This window comes from Anomalospiza imberbis, chromosome 4 (assembly GCF_031753505.1).
Source record: "Anomalospiza imberbis isolate Cuckoo-Finch-1a 21T00152 chromosome 4, ASM3175350v1, whole genome shotgun sequence".
Lineage (NCBI taxonomy): Eukaryota > Metazoa > Chordata > Aves > Passeriformes > Viduidae > Anomalospiza > Anomalospiza imberbis.
Window position 1 is genome coordinate 65772632 of NC_089684.1, and position 21833 is coordinate 65794464.

At 39.5% G+C, this 21833-nt stretch overlaps 1 protein-coding gene across 2 annotated transcripts in view; it reads left to right on the forward strand.

Moving 5' to 3' along the window:
- The first annotated feature begins 1021 nt into the window (after nucleotides 1-1021).
- N4BP2 (NEDD4 binding protein 2) overlaps nucleotides 1022-21833 on the forward strand; it is a 36430-nt gene continuing 15618 nt past the window's right edge. Inside the window, exons 1-10 of one of the 2 annotated variants that reach the window (XM_068188913.1) lie at nucleotides 1022-1196; nucleotides 5492-5606; nucleotides 5891-6063; nucleotides 8736-9075; nucleotides 10879-12109; nucleotides 12953-13077; nucleotides 14238-14326; nucleotides 15854-15930; nucleotides 17691-17846; nucleotides 19106-21417. In XM_068188913.1, the coding sequence (XP_068045014.1) occupies nucleotides 8859-9075; nucleotides 10879-12109; nucleotides 12953-13077; nucleotides 14238-14326; nucleotides 15854-15930; nucleotides 17691-17846; nucleotides 19106-21417 (4207 nt within the window). In that variant the 5' untranslated portion in view covers nucleotides 1022-1196; nucleotides 5492-5606; nucleotides 5891-6063; nucleotides 8736-8858. Of the gene's footprint in view, nucleotides 1197-5294; nucleotides 5607-5890; nucleotides 6064-8735; nucleotides 9076-10878; nucleotides 12110-12952; nucleotides 13078-14237; nucleotides 14327-15853; nucleotides 15931-17690; nucleotides 17847-19105; nucleotides 21418-21833 lie in introns of those variants that run through there. The other variant, XM_068188914.1, reaches the window with a different exon arrangement.

Genomic DNA, 21833 nt, shown 5'->3' on the forward strand with positions numbered 1-21833 from the left:
TGGCAATGTAATGAAGTCCTATTCTCAGACATCAGTAATGGGTAAACTTCATATGTAATCTTCCAACTATATTTTAAAGCCCATTTGATGACAGTGAAATTTCTCAAATCAACGAACTTCTATAAAAACTACAGGAAAGTTCTCCCAGTAAAATCTTCTAATCTTGAGTGTTGTTGGGTGCTTTTTTTTCCCCTTTGTTTTAAAAATAATTTTATTTTAAGAGCTCTTTCTCTACAACCCTTTTGCACCTTGTGTGTGAGCACGTGTTGATAAATTCAAAACTGTTGTTCACTTAGTTCCTACCATGGTGACTTCACCACAGTTCTAATTTAGGGCTACTTATCATCATTTCAGTCCATCAAGAGCACATCTCTTTTCTTTCATCTTTCCATAATCTTCCATTGTCTACCTCCATCAAGTGTCTATTACTTGTTGTAATCCTCCTAATCTGCTGTTTCTCTATTCTGTTGCAGCTAGTGACTTCCACAGCAGTCACTGATGCCAGATCCCACCAGACGCTCTTCAGCTTCCTTAAAAAAATCTCGTCCGCCGTTTACATGCCATTTCCCCTTCAGTATGAGCCTGCAGACCCACAGCATCATTCCAGACTGTGGGACCTAACCTCAACTTTAAAAATTGCTTAGTAAAACTGGGCAGCAGCAGCAGAAACTAAACACTCACGCTTTTCGTTACAAGTGTGAAACCTGTCACTACGCGGCTGAGAGATGTCACCGTGCTAGCTGCCGGCGATCCCCCGCCGTTCCTGAACTCACCCCGCACCGTACCCAGCAGCGCAGCTCCCGCCGCACAGCTCTGCCGTCCCTCCCACGCTGGTTTCCCAGCCGGCTTGCGGGGCGGAGCTGCCCGCTGCCCTCAGCCCTCAGCCCTCAGCCCTCAGCCCTCAGCCCTCAGCCCTCAGCCCTCAGCCCTCAGCCGGCCGGGGCGGGACCGCGGGCCCCGGGCGGGCAGGGGAAGGGGCGGGGGCGGCGCGGCTCCTCCTCCCGGGCTGCGCTTCCCTGGGCGGCCGGGGAGCGGCGCTGTGTCCCCGCGGCGCACGCCCCGCCCTAGCCTCCCCTTTCCGCGGCCGCAGCCCCGCGCCCGCCGCCGGCGGCAGCGAGCGAGCTGAGCTGAGTTGAGCCGAGCCGAGCCGAGCCGAGCCGAGCCGAGCCGAGCCGAGCCGAGCCGAGCCGAGCGAGGTAACGGCCGGCGGGGTCTGGCGGCGGGGCCGGGGAGGAGCTTCGCCCTCCCCCCGCTCCCGATAGGGCGCGGAGCTGTTCGCCGCGGTCTCTCGGGGGCGGGAGGCGGGCGGCCCCCGCGACGCGTCCCGTATGGCGGCGGGCCCGGGGGACCCGTCCCCGGCGTCACTGCAGAGGAGTTGCCTGCGGGTGGGAGGGGAGGCAGCGGGGCGGGGGCGGCGCAGCTTGACCGCCCGCCCGCGGCCGGGCTGCGGGCGCGGGTCGTCGCTGGCGCGAAGCGGCCGCGGCAGTGTGGTCGCGGGCGGGCCCTCCCGGCGCCGGGCTGGGGCCGCCGCCGGGCTGGGGCCGCCGCCGGGCTGGGGCCGCCGCTCGGGCCTGCTCTCCCCGGGGCCTTCGTGTGGCCTCGGCGCTCCCCGCCGCTATGGTGAGCGCCGCGGTGCCGGCGGCCTGCCCCCCTCCGCTCGTCACCGAATTGCCCGGCCTTCTGCAGTAATCCCGACTGCTGCCCTGCCTGCAGCTGTGGCCGCTGAAGGAAGGAAGGGTCAGGGCCAGCGAGTCGGTGGAAAGGCTTCGGCCGCCGCGCAGCAAGCAGTGCGGAGTGCTCGTGAACTTCATATCGCGAAGGACAGAGCCCGCGAGACAAACTGACCCTGTTCAAAATGAAATCAAAAGATTCTAAGGACTCTTAAGGGCTTGTTCGTTGTTAACAGTCGAGAACCGCTGAAACGTGTTTATCGTGAGGTTGTTTGTGACCTTTGTAGCGTAGTATCCCTCCGTGCTTTGGACAGGATTTGCAGTTTTGCTGATCAAATACCATAAGGTCACTGCGGCTTTGGAGGAGCTTGGCTTCAAAAGCGAGAAAAAAAGTTCATATTTACCAGTACTTTTCTTACCTCGTATACTGGAACCCTAAGGACAGTGTGACTGTTAAGAGACACTTACGTGCTATTTATGCCGGGCATTGACAAAGTTTAGGCTGCATCTTAGTCATGCAGAAGAACCGTACAGTGAAAAGTTGAGGAAAAACTCCTAAAATGAAAACTCCATTTTCATAGAACTCCATAGAACCCCAAAGATCTCCAAGAGGAGTGAAAGTTTTAGATAACCCGTCTGTAGTTGTGACTTGAGAGCCAAAGGCTGAAATATAAACGGAGAAAATGACAGAAAGGCAGAAAAAGTTAAGGATGGTAAACATTTGTAAGGTTGAAAGTTTTAACCCGCATTCCTCCCGACACAGTCACCCTGACTGGGACTGGACTTGCTTGTGTCACATGGCTGCAGCACGTGTTTGCAGTTCTGGTGTCTGAAGACTGTGAAGAACTGGTCAGGAAAATTTAACAGCATCACAGCACGTCTTAAAATCCTGTATTTTATTTTTCAATAAATACAGGTTTTTTTCTTACTGTCTCTTGGTTTTTGTTTTGTTTTAGCTATGGAGTTGCCCTTTATTTCTTGTTTCCTTGATTACACTTAAAAAAAAAAACCAGTTTCTTCCTCTGTTATATTAACATTAATGCATTTCATCTGGGGAAGCCACTGATATAGAGGGACTATAAAAATGTTACATAGGGGCTTTGGAGGATTTTAGGACTGAGGTGTTGTGCAGTCTCTTGTTTTTCACTCCTACCTGTGTACTGATTTGCGTACTAAATGGCTGACATCGTCAGCCATTGTTTCAGGAATGTTTATAGAGCTAAATTCACATGCAGAAGAACTCTATTAAAAATAATAATCCTTGAATTTTAAGAATTTGCTGCCTTAGTTTTTTTTCACAGAGGCTGTGCTACTGTAAAAATGCCAGTAGGGCATTAATTAGCTGTCAGTTACATTGTCTGTCAGAACTGAGTAAGGCTGAGTTTTGAATAGTCGCTGGAAGCATGGTATGGGCAAGTTGCAGCTCCTGGACTGCTGGAGTTCTCTTTCCTCTTTCAAATACCTTTCTGTGACTTGTAGTGGGGAGTTGGAATAAAACCTTAAGCAGTAGTACTAATGTCAGGTGTGGAATTGCAGAAGCACCAACATTACCACAAGATTCATCTTTGTTTCAGCCTGCAGCATCACTTCAGAGAATGGGCATAGGTCACAGTAACAGAGCTGGGCTGTGTGGAATCTGCACTGGGCACTTGAGCCCAGGTAGCCCAAGAGCTCAGCATCCTGGAAGGTCTCTTCTCAAAGCCAAATTTGCAATGGGAAACCCTTTCTTCAGCCTGCTTTATTGGGCTGTGAACTGTATGGGAGAAGGACATAGAAGGGAAGCTATAAAAGGATCAAATATCTCTAAACGCCCCTAGAAGTGGAAAGACATTTTGCAGATACTCAGTATACTATTTTCTGAAAAAAACTCCACAAACTCAAAAAAACAAACAAACAAACAAAAAAAAAACACAAAACAAAACCAAAAAAACAAACCCAAAAACACCCAAGCAACAACCTTCTCCTAAACAAGGAGAATACCTGGTTGTTTTTTTTGTTTTTTTTTAGTTTGTCATGCTGTATATCTGCACTCTTCATAATACTTGCATATTTTTGCCAAAATCCAAGCTTTGTCCTTCATCGTACAGCAAAAGGAAGTTCCTTTCAAGCAGACCTGGTGGTGAACGCACTCACTGGTTGGTGGCTTTCCTCCCACATCACTGCTTTAATCATGTACATCCAGCAGATTTGACTGTCCCTTTCTGGAAGCTCTCTGAAAGGGCTCTAGCAAGAGCAGCTTTGTGTCTTGAAAGAAAACTGCAAAATGTGGAATTTCACAGCTTCTGTGACCTGTGAAACACTAGGTGACTGCCACTGAAGGTTTTCTCATGACATGTCAGGTGCAGAAGAGTTTTTGAGTCCTTCCTAGCAAACATGGCTCTGTTTTTCTGCAGGCTGTGTTTGCTTCATAAGCATCTGCTTCAGATGAGTTTGTACTGGTTTTGTACTCTTTAACTATGTGTGTAGTTGGATGAACCTTTTGTTTTGTTCTCAAAGGAATACTTATTTTTTGCAGCAGCTTCAAAAGAATCTGTCTGACCTGGGACTTAAAAATCAGAAAGTGGAAAAAAAGCCTAGCAGAACAGATTGCATAAAGCAAGCGTATGCAAGTTAGTTAGGAATTAGACCTATTTGTCAGTATCTTGCACTTTGACAAAACTTGATAAGACAAAGGAGGACCTTTGTTAAAACTGTTGAACAATACCTTGGAACAACCAGTGGGAATAACACAGAGTGGAAGAATGAAAGAGTAGAAAAGATCCTTGAAATGTTTCCAGAAGCACTGTCTTTAGCTGGGTATAGATTTTCACATTCAATAACGAAGTGGCCTGTTCCCTTGCTGACTGCTGGAGAAATAGAAGAGCGCAAAAGGCTCCTAAACTGTCTCCTTTGCTACTCCTACACTTACTGAGAAAAATCTGCTGGAAGGCATTTCCTGGTTCTTTCTTTCCTATTTTACCTTCTGGTTTTTAGAGGGGGGACTCAAACATTGTCCAAAAAAAGAAATTTTTTTTTTAATAAATACTAGAAAGTAAAATGAATTGGTGTCAGTTTGATTTCATTGGCTGCTTTTCCTCTTGTGCTTGTATTTAAATACTTCATAGTTTTTTCTCCACTCAGGAAACCTCAAAGTGCAAATGAACAAATGTGGAAATTACCTTTGTTGAAAGGTTGTTCTGTAAAATAATTGAATGGTATTTCAGCTTTTCCTGGTATGATTTTTCTGAAGCCACTTTGTTGAGGTGAATAACTTTCTATGTCTGCAACATGTCCTTTGTTTTGTAAATTTGGATTCTCATCAAGTTCGTGCTTAGATGAAGTGCTTTGTGTGTTTTGATAACCGTTTTAAATTCTTTGGAGCAGTGGCATAAAGTTAGATGTATAATGTGAGATGGGTATCTCCATTTCTTGTGAAGAGTATTTAGGCCATCAACTTGTCATGTTAGGAGTGTGACAGAATAGTTGTTTCAAATTCTTTACCTAATTTAGGTATACATGTTCAGTTTGGTTTTGGTGATTTTTTGTGTGATTTGGGTTTTTTTTGTTGTTGATGTTTATTTTTATTTTATTTTGTTTGGTGGTTTTATTGCTGTTTGGGGTTTTTTAAATTTTTTTGGAAGCACAAAGCATGTGAGGAGTAAGCTCTAGGCTAATATGTAAACTGGAATTGTCAGACTTTGAGTAGACCTAACATCTTTGGTGTGTACACATTGGATTAGGAGTTGGCAGACTCTTTGATGAATTGAAGTGCAGTTCTTTAGCATCAGTAGGACTTTACAAATAAGCTGTGTAAGTAACATGATCTTATTTTGATGTGCCAGATTTTATTTGCCGAATTTCCCACATGATGGAATGAATCTAGTCTTCACCAGCATGGATATGTAAACCTTTTCGAGATGGTTAAGAACTGTGGCGAAGAACCAAGTGGAATGACAAGTGAGGAAACTTACATTTATTTCTAACTAATTTTTCTGCTATGTTATTTTGTTACCTGATGCAAGTCAGCTTTTTAGATAAGAAGTCATCTCAAAACTGAAATCAGGTAGATGTTCTTTTCCTTAGGAAAACTTACAGTTGAGCTCAGCTTGAAATGTTTGGTACTTAAGATATTAGCTGTGCTTAATCTACTCAAACCTATTAAGTGTATTGCTCATTGTTAAAACTGCTTAAAGCGAGCAAAATACAAATTTTAATTTGTATTCTGATTATTCCTTTGTCAGGAGAAAGCAGCCACTTCTGCTGATATCTGATTTATATATTAGAAAGTATGGTTTCCTGACAGAAGACTGCATTACAGTTTTTAACAGCAGATCTTTATTAAATGTGCCATCAGTGGTGGTTTTGGAAAGATGAGAAAGGACCCACTGTGGGACAACTCATTGAAGCTAAAGATGTAAGTTCTGTGCCATTGCTATTTTATATGTAGGAATACATATAAATAGGAATTTTTTTTCCAGTCCCAGCTTGTAAGTATATATGTGTATGTGTTTATTTGTTTTTTTAAAAAAGCCAGAAGGTTCGCATGGCCGTTACATGATAAATATTTTATATAGTTTGAAATTAAGAAATTGTTCAAAAACCCCAAAAGTAAACCAGACTAAAAAGCTGTCACCACCGCCACCAAATCAAAACCAAACCAACTTCTTTTATATGTATGGAGTTAACTACCTTAAAGTATTCAGATAAATTAAAAAATATATACAAATTGGGCAGCTTTGTTCATATTGTTTGACTCTTGTGTTATGTCAAGGCTAGAGACTTCCTCTGTCCTTAAAAAATGAAGAGAAGTAATACTGATAAATTATTTGCCATTTGAATTGGTCATAGTTAAACCAGAAGTGCCTCATGCCGCTTAATACTTTCCATAAACATTCAGTAGTGGTTAGAATACCTCTCTGATCTGTTTGCTTAAAAATAAGGCATTGTAATGACCTCAAAAAACTTTATTTAATGCTGATGGTTTCCTAATACAATCTCTTTTTGAATCAAAGAGTTTTGTGAATACTTTTGGTATCAACTATAACTCGGTTAGAAAGTAGTTTAGTATTTTTCTTCCTCTATTCTATGTGTTCTGCTTGCTCTTGAATACTACCTATTTGCTTCTTTTCCTATACTTGAAATGTTATGTGTAATAGGACTTGCAGTCAGAGCATGTTTTTCAGCAGCATGTCCTTACAGGATTGATCATTATAAGAGAGCTGGATTCAAACACTGACAACACTTGAAATGTTCTGCTTAAAGTCTGTTGCTGCACAGTAATGTCAAGGTGCATTAATAACTTTCTCCCTGGCAGGACCTTTCCTTTGTCAGTGAACCTCTTTTACTGAGGAACAATCATATTTTTTAGCACTGGCAACATTGTTTAAGTTAGGACAACCTTTTCTACTGGCTAGAGGATGAATCAATTAGATACAGAAGTTTGAAAAACAAGACCTGCTGTAACTTTTTTTGTGATTGTTGAATACTTCTTCATGACAGTGAAGAATGGTGTAAGGTTGGCTAATCAGAGAGCTGAATCAAAAAAAAGTGTGATGAAAAAAACAGCTGCAGTTGTCCCAGCTCAGTCTGGCCAATTAGTATTTTCCACTATGATTTCTCCTTTATTTTTGGAAGTCTGCTTCTTCCTTTTCCTGAGTATTGTTTTCTTTGTCATGCATTTCAGACTACCTTGACCTTGTTATTGTTTCAGACATCCGTCTGGTTTGTTTGTCTAAAGTCCATATATACATGATAGAAACTCCTGGGATCCTAGAGTTGTCTCTTTTGCTTTCATAAATTTCTATGACTTGAGAACATAACAGTCAACATTCTGCTACATGTTCAATCTCTTGGTTGTTGGAAGAGATTGATAGAGGATAATGGAGAAGTGCTATTTGAATCTGACACTAATCTGGCATTGTCATTTGTATGTCAGTGGTTCAGGGAGGGAAGGACTAAGTGAAAATGGAAGTGCTGCCATTGATTTACCTGCACATGTTGAATTGATCATCACTGGCAAAATAACCTGTTTTATATAACAGGTATTTTATGGCCTACTCAGTAATTGTTAATGGTAAATAGTGACTCTTTGCTGTAATGTCAGATTTCTGAGCCTTACTAAGGTTTGCTTCTGAATAATTATTTGTGAAAACTATAAATTAGTTTATTATGATCATCACAAGAATTCAACAGAGCTTTGATACTGATATAAAGAAAAAAGAGAGACCATGCTGTATTCCATGCTTGTATTTCAATTAATAAATACTTTCCTTTTCTATACAAGATTAATGCAGTAATTGCAGTTATTATAGATGCTGTATTGTTGTAAGTAGAGATGTTCAAAGGCTTCACAGCAGAAGGGGGTGGGGGTGGACAGAAGCCTCTTCTTGCTTTATGGTTTATAGAGTTGTAAAGTGTTTTTAACAATTAAAAAAAACTCCATACAGGCTGAGGCATTTCTGGATGTCACATGGTTCAACCCAGTAATCAAATCAACCAGGAGTGCCTGAAGCACATTACCCAAGCCCTGAAACAGCCTGGTTCAAGCAGGGCTATTTGGTCAGGTTTTGAGAATATGTGGGGTTGCAGACTCCATAACCTCTCTGCCATTGTTTGAACACTGAAGAACTCCTGTTTGTTCTTAAAATATCATGGCTGGGGGGAAGTAATGAAAAACTTCTGAAAGATTTGGTAACGTTACATCTTCGAGTACTTTCATAAGAGGAGTAGTTGAATGTTAACTGATTGTAGATGTTCCATAATGTTAACTGGTCCTCAGTAGCAGAGGACTATTTGTGAACTGGCCACCTGGCATTGCAAACTTTACTTTTCTGGATTTTTCTTTTAAGGTACATTCTATTTGTTCTCTCTTCCAGACACGGATTCTGTGTCTAGTTGACTGGAAAATAAGGCTTGCTCTAGCTGTCAGCCATTTGAAAAAAAAAAAAAGGCAGACATCTAGAAAATGCTTTCCTGTATACTTATGTATATTTTGAATATTTTAGCTACTTAAATAGAAGATGTGGAAATGTGATTATATATTTTATTAAGATGTTTTTCTGTTGTTTCTTTTTTTTTAAATTCCAGGTCTGCAGTTTCTGTTCGGTCTATCCCAGTTAGGAGAGCTTTTTTTGTGATTTTTGAGCTTGGTGCTGTCAGCCCCATGTGAACAAACCAGAACAAAAAGCACGCTGGGTGTTAGAAAACAAAATGCCACGGAAGAGGAAAACTGGTGGGAGTCCTTCTCAGAGGAATGGCAGTTCTGACAGAACTGCTGTTGCTGTATCCCAGGGGGACCCAAGCCACTTAGCGGCACAAGCAATGCATTATGTCAGTAAGGAAGAGCTCTTCAACAGCATGTCGGAGATGTTTTCTGACCTAGATCCTAGTGTGGTTTATATGGTTCTGTCTGAATGTGATTTTAAAGGTAAATAATATACAGCTGACATTACAGTTTCACATGCAGATAGCTCTTAACTGGTGCAGTTCCAGGAAAGTTGGTGTGGGTGTTGAAATCATATTTGTGAGTTTAACTTTTTATAAGTTGGGGAGTAATAATACGTAGAAATTTTACAACCATGTAAGATTCTACAAGTTGAACAATGTCTCTGTGAGCCTTGTAAATGGAGCAGTGTGCTCCATAAATGGACGTACTGTTTAGAGTGGATTATTCTGTGACACAGAGCAGGCAGTGGTAGAGTTGTGAGGAGAACCTAGTTTTTCCAATTAGTTTCTGTGCCATATCTGCAAGATGCCAAAGCTGTTTCTGCAGGAGGAGTATTTTATGTTCTAGATCACAATTTTTTGATGGTATCTCATATGTGGTCCTGGCAGCATTTGCTTTTCCTTGAATACTTGAACTGAGCTTTTGTCTTACATTTATTTTGCATTGTCATCTTGTTGTGTCCACTGAGGATTAGTTTCTGCAGGATAAATTCTGTTTCCCATGTTTAATTCTCTGCAGCCTTGCTGGAACTAAAGCAAGGAACTAGTTTCTTTCCCTACACTCTGCCGACCTACATACCCAACTCTCCTGGCAGACCATTTTCATATTTATGCCCAGTCCCTCCCATTCTTCTGTGGTTTTAAAATTCCTCTATATGCAAGGTTATTTGCTTATGATAAAAGTACTGCATGAGGTGCAGGGGAATAAGCCATATATGGAGCATTTTAATCAATTTGTATTTATATGATCAGAAGTGATTAACTGAGATTATTGTAAGAATATGTGCTAAGAAAGCAGATTTTGGCATTTTTTAATATGTATGAAAGCTAGGTAACTATTAAAAGGACTGTTTTTATTACCTAAATTGTACAGAGTTTACAACTTAAGAACAAATGTGAGAGTGCTGTTATAATTGTTGTTCATTTTAAAATGGAATTTGATGGAATTACTGATTCATGTTCCGAACTCTTAGTAAGATTCAACCTTTACCATAATAACAGTATTATGTAAGGTTATTGGAGAATCCAGTAAACATGTAGAGTTCATAGCCTTGTACTGTAAACAGTAGTTTAAAAATGGAAACGTTTGCATATTTGGGTGCTAATAAGTTGTTTTCATACAGTAGAGAAGCTGGAAGGATGACAAAGATTGTGTTTAATGAGCGCAGACGGAATCATACTTAAATGAGCTTCAAGTTTTTGCTACACTGTCTTTCAGGAAAACAGAAGCTTAGCTTTAGGGCTCAGATGATGTTTGTGCCTGCTTTTCATTTTGTTCATGTTGATCACTAGCACCCTCTACTCAATTTAGTGGCTTTACAAAGAATTAATGCAGATACTGTTTTTTTCAGGCTATGTTAGATAGGACATTTTAAAGTGCACCATAGTGATCATGCTTTGCATACTTTTATCTCTTTCATCCTCAGTAGAGTTTTTTTATTTATTTTACACTATTTTAGCTATATTAGATTAGAAATAGGTATCCATTTAAACATCCAGCTCTGATTTTTTTTCCAGTTAAAATATGTAATTTTTAGACAGTATTTCCATAGTAATTTTTATTAGGTTGTCATTTTTCAATATGTCTGTATTGAGTTCTGCCTTTATTTCTAAAGAGAAATGGATCAAGGGAGTTTCAGAAGCTATATTTAAAGGTGAATTGCTGAACTGTCTTTTGGCTGTTTCTCTAGTTGTAATAAATGCTTCCTCAAGTAAGGAATTGCATGTGCATCAGCTTGGGCTTGTTTAGTTGACCGTGCTTTATTCTGTTTATCTTACCCAACAGTAGAAAATGCTATGGATCATCTTCTAGAGCTGTCCACCCATGCCAAAGGAGCAGCATCTTCAAAAACCTTGGGTTTTGATTTAGCAGCATCATCATTGCCTCTTGTTAATCAGCAAAGATCTATTGCAAATGAAAGAATGGGGGAAGGTACTGCAGTGCATAGTTATTCTGGAGCAGCAATAGAAAAGGTCCTGTCACCTGGTGTGCAGCTGACTGGAGAACTGGATTCCCTACTAGAAAATGCCTTTCAGAGCTACAGCTTGAGTGAGGAATTGCCTAATTCTGCAAATGACCAAATAGTACATGAGCACCCTGTGGAACAGGATGGTTTTACCAAATTTCCTGAGTGGGAAAAACCTGATTCGGTTTGCAACATCCTCCTTTTTCCACAGCAAGCAGAGACAAATACTGAAGTTTTAGAAAACTTCTGCTGTTCCCAGCCACCAGTGAGTCAGCTGAGCATCCAGACAAGCTCACCATCTGCATCAGACAGTTTTGCTGAGATACTGGAAGATTCTGATTTGTTGGAAATACATGTTCAACATGATGTGGCTTCAGAAGTATATAAACTATCAAATGGAGAAATATCGTGTGAAAATTCTGATCAGACACAAGATACTGTTTTGGATCAAAGTAGTTTGACTGCTGCTTCTTGTGGGTCCTTCCAAAGACCTATGGAACTTGGAGTAGCTGTTACTGGAGATCCTAATTCAAGGTGCCTGGAACACCATGAAGATGAAGTGACTGCCTTTAGCAACTACCAGAGTGCTTCTCTTCCAGAAGCATATATTTCTCCTGAAACATCCAGTTTCAAACCACAAAAACCTGTAGATCCTCAGCAAACTCAGCAGAGTTATAACTTAAGTTTTCCTACACCGTCAGGTCAATCTCAACAGCACTGGAATCTCATGGCTCCTGTGTTTTATCCATCCAGTGGAAGTCACAGCTTTGTAATTCCTGTGGCTGTCAGTCCAGGGCAGTGGAGACCTGTTTCTGACTGTAGAACTTCGGAAAAAGGACTTTTTCTTTCCTCCCCAGTGGTTTCAAATGCCTGGGATGGCAGCTCTTCTCTGAAGGTATGGGGAAATCAAGATAGAAATTCAAAATTGAGCCTCCCGCAAGCACAGCAGCCACGTGTTTGTCACATGATGAGAAAAAAGATGCAACTAATAGGTCAAGTACTTGTTCTTCTCAGAGGTGTTCCAGGATCAGGAAAATCATATTTGGCAAGGTAGAACATTTATATTGTGAGCTTCTAAAAAAAATTGCTTAATTGTTTACAGGATTTGGCATAGGCAGAGACAGTTTTCTGACACTTGTAAATAGTAATGTGTAAACCCTAATTGCAAGCTGCACAGTACACACAGTGTGATGGTGATAATAATTGCTGACAGCAGAGTTGCTTGCAGGTCCTTTCCTAGTGGAAATTGAAACAGTAATGATGAGCTTTAACTTCTGTCACTGAACAAAGGAGTTTGTCAGCAGAGCATCATTGCTGTAGTGTTAGGTCTGCTGTATTCTTTCAGTCCCAGTTTATTTCAAGTGTTTTTTGTTGAATAACACTGATGGAAATATGCCAGCTCTTTACAGGCAGAAATTCCCCTTTCACTGTGCGACTTTTATTGTATAAATAGTATATGTGAAGCTTCTTGGGGGAATTTTTGATTCCTTTTCTTACTCTCTGAAAGCCTAGGTTGAACTAAGACTCCTTTTGACTGACACCTGAAACATGTGATACAATTAAGACAGGATATTTGTTAGTGTGAAAGTATGTCACTACATGTAGATGGAAAAATACCTCCCTTGATGTTTTGAAATGAGAGACCTGTAGGGAAGCTGTATCAGCTCTCTCCCCTAGAAAATCCTCAGCCTTTGGAAAAAACAAAGGAGGGAAATTATTATAGATCATATTTCCTTGGAGGATGATTTTTTTTTTCTGCTTCTCTTACCTACCTTACCCATTCCAAATAATTTTAGTTTTGTGCAAGAGACTAAAAAAAAGTATGTATGGTAGTAGACATTGCAGCTTGGGAGAAGAAGGGGAAAAAGCTGTTTATTTCTTGATCTTTCACAGGAATTTGCTTGAGGATAATCCAGGTGGAATCATTCTTAGTACTGATGATTACTTTTACAAACATGGACAATACCATTATGATCCTGATTGCTTAGGGGAAGCACATGACTGGAACAGGAAACGAGGTGAGATATAAATAAGGGATTCGCTTGCTCACAGTTCAGTGCTTGTTTGCTGTTCAAAAATCTGCTTGGCTTGTTACGTGACAAGCACTTCTCCCATCACAGAAGTATTTTTTAATATGTGTGGAAAAAGAATATGAGCACAAACTCAGATGTCATCTGTTCATTGTGTGTTTTGCAATTAGAAATGCCACTGTCTTTGTCAAGAGTATGTTATGTCCTCAGATTTTATCATGGTATGTATTTTGGGTAGTGTCCCATTTCTAGAGTGGTTACCTACACCACCTCCCAGAAATATTTTTTCTGAGATGATCCATAATATGCATATGCAGTAAGTAATGAGGATACAAATAATACACAGATATCTTCCTGCTCTTAGTTATCTTTTTTCTCTTGTACATAAAATGGTTGTCAAATTTAAGCAAAATTATAAGAGCAAGAGTAATAAATTATTTTTTCCCAATTTCATAATTTGGTGGGGTTTTTTTGACAGTGACCTGTGCTAAACTCACCATAGAACAAGTCTTTTTAAGCTTTTACTTGCTAAATTTGAACCATGATCCCTTTTCTGCTGTCAAATTTCTACTAGTGGAAAAATTAAATAATAAATGTGGGATTCAGCAAGAACTGTGATTGTTCAGACACATTGCAACATGGCTACGGAAACATGGTGCTGTGTCTCAAAGTTAGTGGTTCTATACATTTCATTAATGTGTATTTAAATTACAATAATTCTTTTGGTTTTTCATATTTTATACAGTTTACAGAGTGGACTAATCTTAAGACTGTTATAAAGCCAAGAATTTTGTATGCAACAAAGAAGTCCACTTTAAGGTGATCATGTAGTTTTTTTAGTTTAATTTACTGATTGATTAATCATCTTGATGCATTTTACATCTGCATTTTCATTCCTTGATTATCATACATATGTTAATTCAAAAGCTAATGCCATATCTCAGTAGCTTTACATGTGAGGGGGGGATTTCTGAACTAAAGGGCCTTGAAACAGATCAAGCTATGGCAAGAGTTCTTTACACAGTGGTTAATCATTATGGATTATCTATGTAAAAATAGTACAAATTTAGAGAATGAGTATTAATATGTTCACCTTATTGTAATGAAATTAACTGTATTACATTGTTTTGTACATGTGTATTTTTCAGCCAAAGAAGCGTTTGAAATGGGAATCTCTCCTATAATAATTGACAACACTAACATACAAGCATGGGAGATGAAGCCTTATGTTACTTTGGTTAGTATTACAATTTGACCAATGTCAAAAGAGATTATTGTCTAGCATGGCAACAACATATATTTTAAAATGGGAATGTTTTTCACAGTCCAGCTGCTATTCCACAAGGAGGTCTGGAGCAAAAATGCCAGTGTTGCATGGAGTCATATTGCCCAGTGTCATGTTGTGTTGCATGGCTCACTGTCATGTGGTATATGAGCATTAACCTGGCCTAGTTACCAAAAGCCAAAGCCAAGTGCTTTGTTCTTGGGGCCAAAAGCAAATGCTGTTGAAGAAACTGGATTTTGTTCCTCTTTTATATGATCAGTAAAATTAGAAGCTGCTTTAAAAATGCAGTCGATAATAATGAATGAGTGATGTGTGATACTCTGTAAAACTTGAAAACTCAGTTCCATCCTAAATATGATGTAGAGGCAGATACCAGTTGGAGGCTAGAGTTAACAAATATTGCTAGCTTGCTTGAAATGATGCAGATTTTACTTAATACTTTTTTTTAAGTGATCCACCTTTTCACGTAGTAGTTTTTAAATGGGCATCGGCACTTTGAGAGTCTAGAGTGTGTTTTGCTATTGATCGTTGACCATATTGGTTCTTAGTTAGAACAGTATTATTTTATGAAATTGGTTCTGATTTACTGAAATAATACATTGCAAAAAAGTATTATAATGTAGATCTGGGATTTCTCCCTGCCTATTACAGAAACACAGCAGAGTCTAGTACATATAATTGACAGCTTTTGAGCAGATACCTTATATATGCTGCATGTGCTAATGGATTAATGAGCAGTGAGACTTTAACACGCAAATTTTTGTTAATAAAATGTTTATTTTATTATCTTTGCATTTATTAGCAACTGTCAGATTAACAGTTCTTTTGTAAGTTATGTCTTTCATTTTGCTGTATACTGAAATCAAGAAACACAAGACTTCTTGCAGAAGTGCAGTGTTTGGTACAGTGATAAGAATTTTTTCTGAAAACAGGAATGGGGAGAAACAGCACACTACTTGCAGTGTTTCTCCTGATTAGACTTTAGGCTCCTTTTCTATTATGATGAGACTGGACTATATAGGAGCCATTTACGTGCAGCTTGGTCAAGTTTCCCATGTTGCAGGAAGGCTGTCCACAATAGCTGTGCTGATGTAACTGAATTGCTTGTTTTGGAGCTGGTTCACATCTGGTCAGCTCTGAATGTAAGCTGTGCCCTTTGCTCTGTCTTGGAGAGGCTGTGTAGACATGTGCATGCTGTATCTGGAAAGAGGAGATGTTTTGCAGTATTGTCTCAGAGACACATTATGGCACATGTTTAATTTTATTTTTTAAGAGATGCATATATGGTTTTTTAAAATATCAGTTTATGTAAACTGAAGTGCAACACTGAACAAAAGTGTTATTCCAAATGTTTAATAGGTATCAAAATACAAAAATCAGCTTTGAAGAAGCAAACTATGCATATAGTGTGCTTTTTCATAGAAATAAGAAATGGGTGATGTTTCATGTTTAGTTTTATATTATATCTCTTTTATTCAGGCTCAGCAGTTCAAATACAAAGTAATGTTCCGAGAACCAGACACTTGGTGGAAGTTTAAGCCAAAAGAACTTGAAAGGTAAGAATGTAAAGGAAAATAACATACTAGACAGTATAAGCTATGCTTTTTAAAAAAAGAATAGTTCAGTACAATGGCTACTGAAATAGCAAGCTATCTGTCAAATTTTTTGTAATAATAGGTAGCTTCTTTATGATGTTTTGTGGATTTTTGTATGTATGTATTAAAAGACTTTTGTATGTGTGTACGTATGTATGTATTAAAAGATCTTTTGTCACTTCAGTTATGTGCAAAAGGTACTGTTAGCAATAGACACTGTAATGTTTTCATTATTAGAGTGCTTTGCATGTAAGGTATAGTGACTGTTCCTTTGGGTTACTGAGGTTGCAAAAATTATGTCAGGTTGGGGCTGTTTCGTATCCTGGTCTGTTGCTTTAGTTGATGTGTTTGTGCTGTCATGGAATTTAGTCAGCACCTCGTGGCCTAAGAGGGACAAACCTCTGTGCATCCTCATTGTTGCTTACTTCTTCTTTAGCAGGACCTTCTGTTACTTAGGGCTGAAATCGGCAAGACATAAACCCTATGGAAGTGAATAATAAAACATAAGAAAACATAATGAGAAAATTGGCTAGATGCCAGGTTCAAATGTTATGATCACTGTCCAAAGTGAAGGCTTATGTCCCTCTGGGGAGGGACTGCAGCTCTTTAATGTCTTTTTTATGACTTGGATGCTGGGACAGAGTCCACTCTTAGCAAATTTGCAGATGATATGGAGGTGATATGGAACTGAGCAAGAGTAGTTTATTCAGCCTTAAGCAGAGATCGTTGAAGAGGAATAATTTTGTTGTTTTCAGCTACCTTTTGGAAGGTTAAAGAGAAAACTAAAAAGAGTTATGCAGGGATATGACAAACCGAACATCATCAAGTTGGAACTCTAGATTACATAAAAGAAAAAAGCCCAACATTTACTTTAAAGGTGGTTAGGTACTGAAAGAGTTTGCCCAGAGAGTTTATAGACTTTCATTCATTTCAGATATTCAAAATCAGACAAAAAGCTCTGGGCAACCTGATCTAGCTATACTTCCTTTGAGTAGGAGACTGTAGTATAGGACTGCCAGAGGTCCCTTCCAACAGATGTTTTTTTGTGATTTTATAGTATCTGTTGTCATCTGAATTTGCTTGTTTAGTTTAAGGTTGGCTGCTTTTTATGTAAGGTAGGGTAGATTATTTTCCTTCTTAAAATAAAAGTTAAACATTTCTCTTTTACTATCCTTGGTAAGACTCACTTGTTCTAGATGGAACTGCAGCAAAACACAGTGCTAATTGGTGCTTAACAGAGTAAGTGAAAATTTCTGGCCAGAGGATGTCTGGAATAGTGGGTGAATAGGTTTTCTTCAAGGCTCAAAAAGTTCTTAGTTTAGCAAAACCAAATAAAGACGACTGAATTCAGAAGTCTTCTGTACCCAGTTTGATATCCTGCATTGCTGTCAGGATCTGATATAAGTGTGTTTCCTGAAACTTATTTGAGGAAGATGCATTATTAGTACAGTTTTAGATTTTAGTATTATGCAAAACATCCAACTGCAGTACAGGGAGACCAGATGGGAGTGGAGAAGTGGAACAGCAATTTATCTGATGTGTCCTGTTTGCAGTGCCTTAGTGCACAGATACAGAAAGAATTGCTGTTTCACAGCTTTTCATCTGTCTCCCTGAATTCTTTGGTTAGTCTTGCTGTAAATTTATTAAATTATTCTCTTTTGTCATTGTTATACACAAATCTGAAATGGCTTTATTTTTGTTTCTTTGTTTTCAATTCATAGGAGAAACATACATGGTGTATCTAAAGAAAAAATCAAAAGAATGTTGGAACGGTATGAACGCTGCCTTACTGTTAGATCAATATTGGATTCTTCAGTTCCAGACAAATCAGAAGCTGCTGGTTGGAGTGAAGATCCTTGTCAGGAGGAAAGCCAGAGGTTAGATTCTTTCTTTAGCTTTGTAGCATCAAATAAAAGGCTAAAAATGTAGGCTTTTAGCTTCTTAGCAACAAAACCTGGGTGATAGTGTTGAACAGTGAATGCATTAAAGAAGACAGTTAAGTAACACAAAAAAAAATCCCTACATAGTTTTCTTAATTTTTAAGAATTTCAGGATTTTCAGAAATGAACAGTCAAGGGATCTAGTCAATTTCCAATGCTTTTGAAAATCTCCCATTACTTTTCAAGAAGCCAATCTTGACTGACTTTCTGTTATCTTAGAAATGTGTTGTTGGATGTATGCCATAGATACAAAGTACTTAAAATCTATAAATTGTTTTTTAGAAGAATGTAGTTCCAAATAAGAGCAAATTACTATTTCCAAGTTTGTATGTTGATATTAGATTATATCTTGGTGGTAGAAGGTGGATTCTTTGTGCAGTAGTAACAGGTTTTACTTGCTCTTCAGTATACCTGATTTAAACTTGCCAGGTTTCTGTTGGTTGTATCCAGCACAGTTCTTAGTTGCCAGTCTGGATCGTGCTGTGTATTGCAGTGCACGGTGTCCTGCTCAGGAATGGCATTCCCCAGTTCAGTGCCCCACTGAGACTCCCAAACCACATGCTGCTCGTTCGCTCCCCCTTCCTCTTCCCATTCCTGCTCCAGCAACGACGTGAGGTGGTACAGAATAACCTCCATGTTCTGGCCAAAACTAGGACACACAGGAAATCAGATTTTATTTCAGTTATTATTTCACTTGGACTTTGCCTGTGTGATGTATTTGAAATGAAAATTAATGGAATGTAGTTGAAAATGTAGTGAAAAATGGTTTGACAAGAAAAGGCACATTCTCTCCTAGTTAATGTCTAGACTGTCTTTAGCATTAAGCCAACAGGAGAGAGCAGCAGTCATTAGATAAAATTATATTTACCAGACTTGCTGATCTGAATGAGGAAGTGTCTGGCAGCAAAGTGCTTTGATACAAAACTGAATGCTGAAAATGGCATGGGGGAAGGATTGGCTCCTGAGAAAGTGCTCTTAGCCCTGTGCTCTAGTAAGAAGGGGATACTTCCTAAAGAAAGTTCATCTTTGCTTAGCTCCTTTTTTGTTGAGGAGTGTTGGAGTTACAGCTAGTTATAAATTTGTTTTCCTCTTACTAGAAGTCTAACTAGGTTAAACTCTAACTGGAGTTAAAAATGTGGACAATGCTTTAAGAAGGTTTGAAATGGGTTTATATGTCATTCCAATTTGTCTTTCAGAAAGAGAGAGGCACATTCTGATGTAAAGGAAGAAGAATATTTTGCTTCTGAGGTGGAGCCTGTTGAATTAGCTGAAGTTGATAAAACTACTGCCGGTATTTCTCTAACATTAGAAAGTAGTTGTGACCCTGATCATTTTCAGAAAGAGGAAAAAGAAATGGAAAATATCTCAGTGGAACACAATTCCAAGAACAGCACTGTTCAAGATGACTTGGAAATTAATTTATCAGATTACATCAAAAGAGAGCTGCCCTTAGAGAAGAAAGAAGAGAAGGGATTAAAAACAGAAGAAAATACTGAAGCAGAAATGGATGAGGTTGATGTGATTCCAACTGAAGAGATTGTGAACTTACACACAGGTGGAGCTGAGGAACGTGATAACGACAGTCTCAAAGTTCAAACTGCAGTTGAACAATTGGGCAAAATATGTATGGAACCAAAATCAACACAAACGAGTAACACGCTGGAACCAAGCAGTTTGGCTTTTGACGCATCAGGAAAACCAGAACTACAGAACTTTCTGGGTGACTGGCCTATGGAACAAACAATGCGACAGAGAGTCAAAAGATCTAGAAGACTAGAAAAATCTCCTCTGAAGAGTGATAAGGAAGGTGAAACTCCCAGTCAGCAGCATTCTGAGATAGGCAAAGAGCAAGTGGACCTGCCTGAGACATGTACTATTGAGAAAGGACATGAGGACGAAAATCTACCCTGTAGCTGTTACTCTGTTAGTTCAGATAAAGTTACACCAGAATTGCAAATGTTAGGATATTGGCCTGTCTCAGCCTCATTAGAACAGAGACAGCAAAGGTCAAGGAGAATGAGAAAGACAAATTTAAATCAGTGTGATGAAGACAGAAATACTGAAGATGATACTAATATGAATGCTCTTGAAACTGTACATGTGATTCATGGGTCATCTGTGAACACTGAAGAGCATCCAGATATAAGGAATTTGCCTGTGCACCTCGAGGAAATAGTAGCTAGTGAAACAGTAAGTGAGGAAAAATCCCAGCAAAGTAAGAGAACAAGAAAACATCACAAATTAGCTCTCACTTTTACAAACAGCAGCTTGCCACATCCCAGAGAAGAGGACCACTTGTCTAAACTTAACCTGGCAGAAGAGAAACAGAAAACAAACTTACATAGGCAAAAAAGTAGCCATTCACAGACTGAATCACAGGACTTTGCTCTCCTGTGGAGATTAGAAAAGAAAATGCTTTTCCCTGAGACAACAAAAATACTGCATGGCAGGTTAGATGGCTTCAAACCCAAAGACATAGATAATGTCTCAGCTTCTCAGGAAAAAATACCCTATCGAGTTACATATGATAAAAGTACTTTTGTGGAGGAAAGTGAGCTTATCAATATTGATGAGTCTGAAAAACTAGATACACTCTGTAAGCTCTTTGAGTCTGTTTCATTTGAAGCTCTGAAAGATCTGTATGAAAGATGTAACAAAGACATAGACTGGGCCACAGGTCTGCTGTTAGACTCTGATGAAAAGTTACGTAAAGCTGTTGATACTGAAAGCTTTCAGGTAAGTGAAGCTGAGCCAGTGGTTGCAGACCTTGATTTCAAGGCAAGTATAAACTATGATGAGAATCTCAAAGACTGCAAACAAACCCCACAAGTACTTGGGGCTGGTGATACCTTTGAGACTTTAGAAAGCAAGGACTCATCACTCAGCATTGCAGAAAGTAGGGCTGCCAAGACAGCTGTGACAAGTGCTGATGTTTCTCACTCAATCACTGCTACCTCATTGGATAAATCAGTGGAACTGAAAAATTCTGTGGATTCAGCCCCTAGCACTAACACAAGCAACTCAGCAGCAGGTGTCATTGAGCTGTCCGTTTCAGGAAAGCAGGAGGGAGGGAGTGAGAGTCCTCTTGAAGAAACTGTAAATAAGCCATCACTTTTACCACTTGATGCAGGTTTGCCTCATGATCCTAGCACAACTTCTACCAGTTTGAGATCTGAATTAAACAATGAAAGTGACAGTAACCCTTCAGAAAGCAATGCCAAAAATTCCAGAGGGACTGGTTTGTTATTGGAAATGGATTGTGCACCTCTGGTTGGTCCTAGGAGCAATAAAGAACTGGAGATGGATAAAGAAACCCAGGAGAATTCCAAGGAGATATGTGGTAAAGAAGAAATTGACACTCCAAGCTGGGCTGCAACTAAAGCCAAGAGACAAGGCCCTATACCAGCATCACATGCAGCCTTCAGTATAGATTGCCTAGAACTAACATTGCCTCCTGAACTGGCACTCCAGCTGAAAGAGATATTTGGACCTGTTGGCATTGATGCAGGTATGATGTAATAATATGCATGTTTTTATGGAAAAGAAATTATTTTACTAGGAAACCTTTCTTTCTTTGCCTGTGCTTTTTTCCCCTTCATGCTTGATTTTTATGGAATAGATTCCTGTAATTCCTCATTATGCTGGCGGTTGACGTTGTTCATGCAGAAATGAAACCGAACTAAGCATGGCATAAAATACAAGTGCAGTAGTGCTAGTGCTACCTTCTGCCTTTGTCCTTTTGTACACGCACATACTTCAAAGTAAAAAGAAAATATACTGGCTTATTTGCATTCTGAGCAACAGGCCCTTTGAGCTTATATTCAGACTCTGAAGAGATATTCAGATGATAAGGAATATGCAAATTGTGGCTGATTAGGAAAGAAGAAAGGGAAAAAAACCTTCAGGCGCACTTAAGTTGGGGAA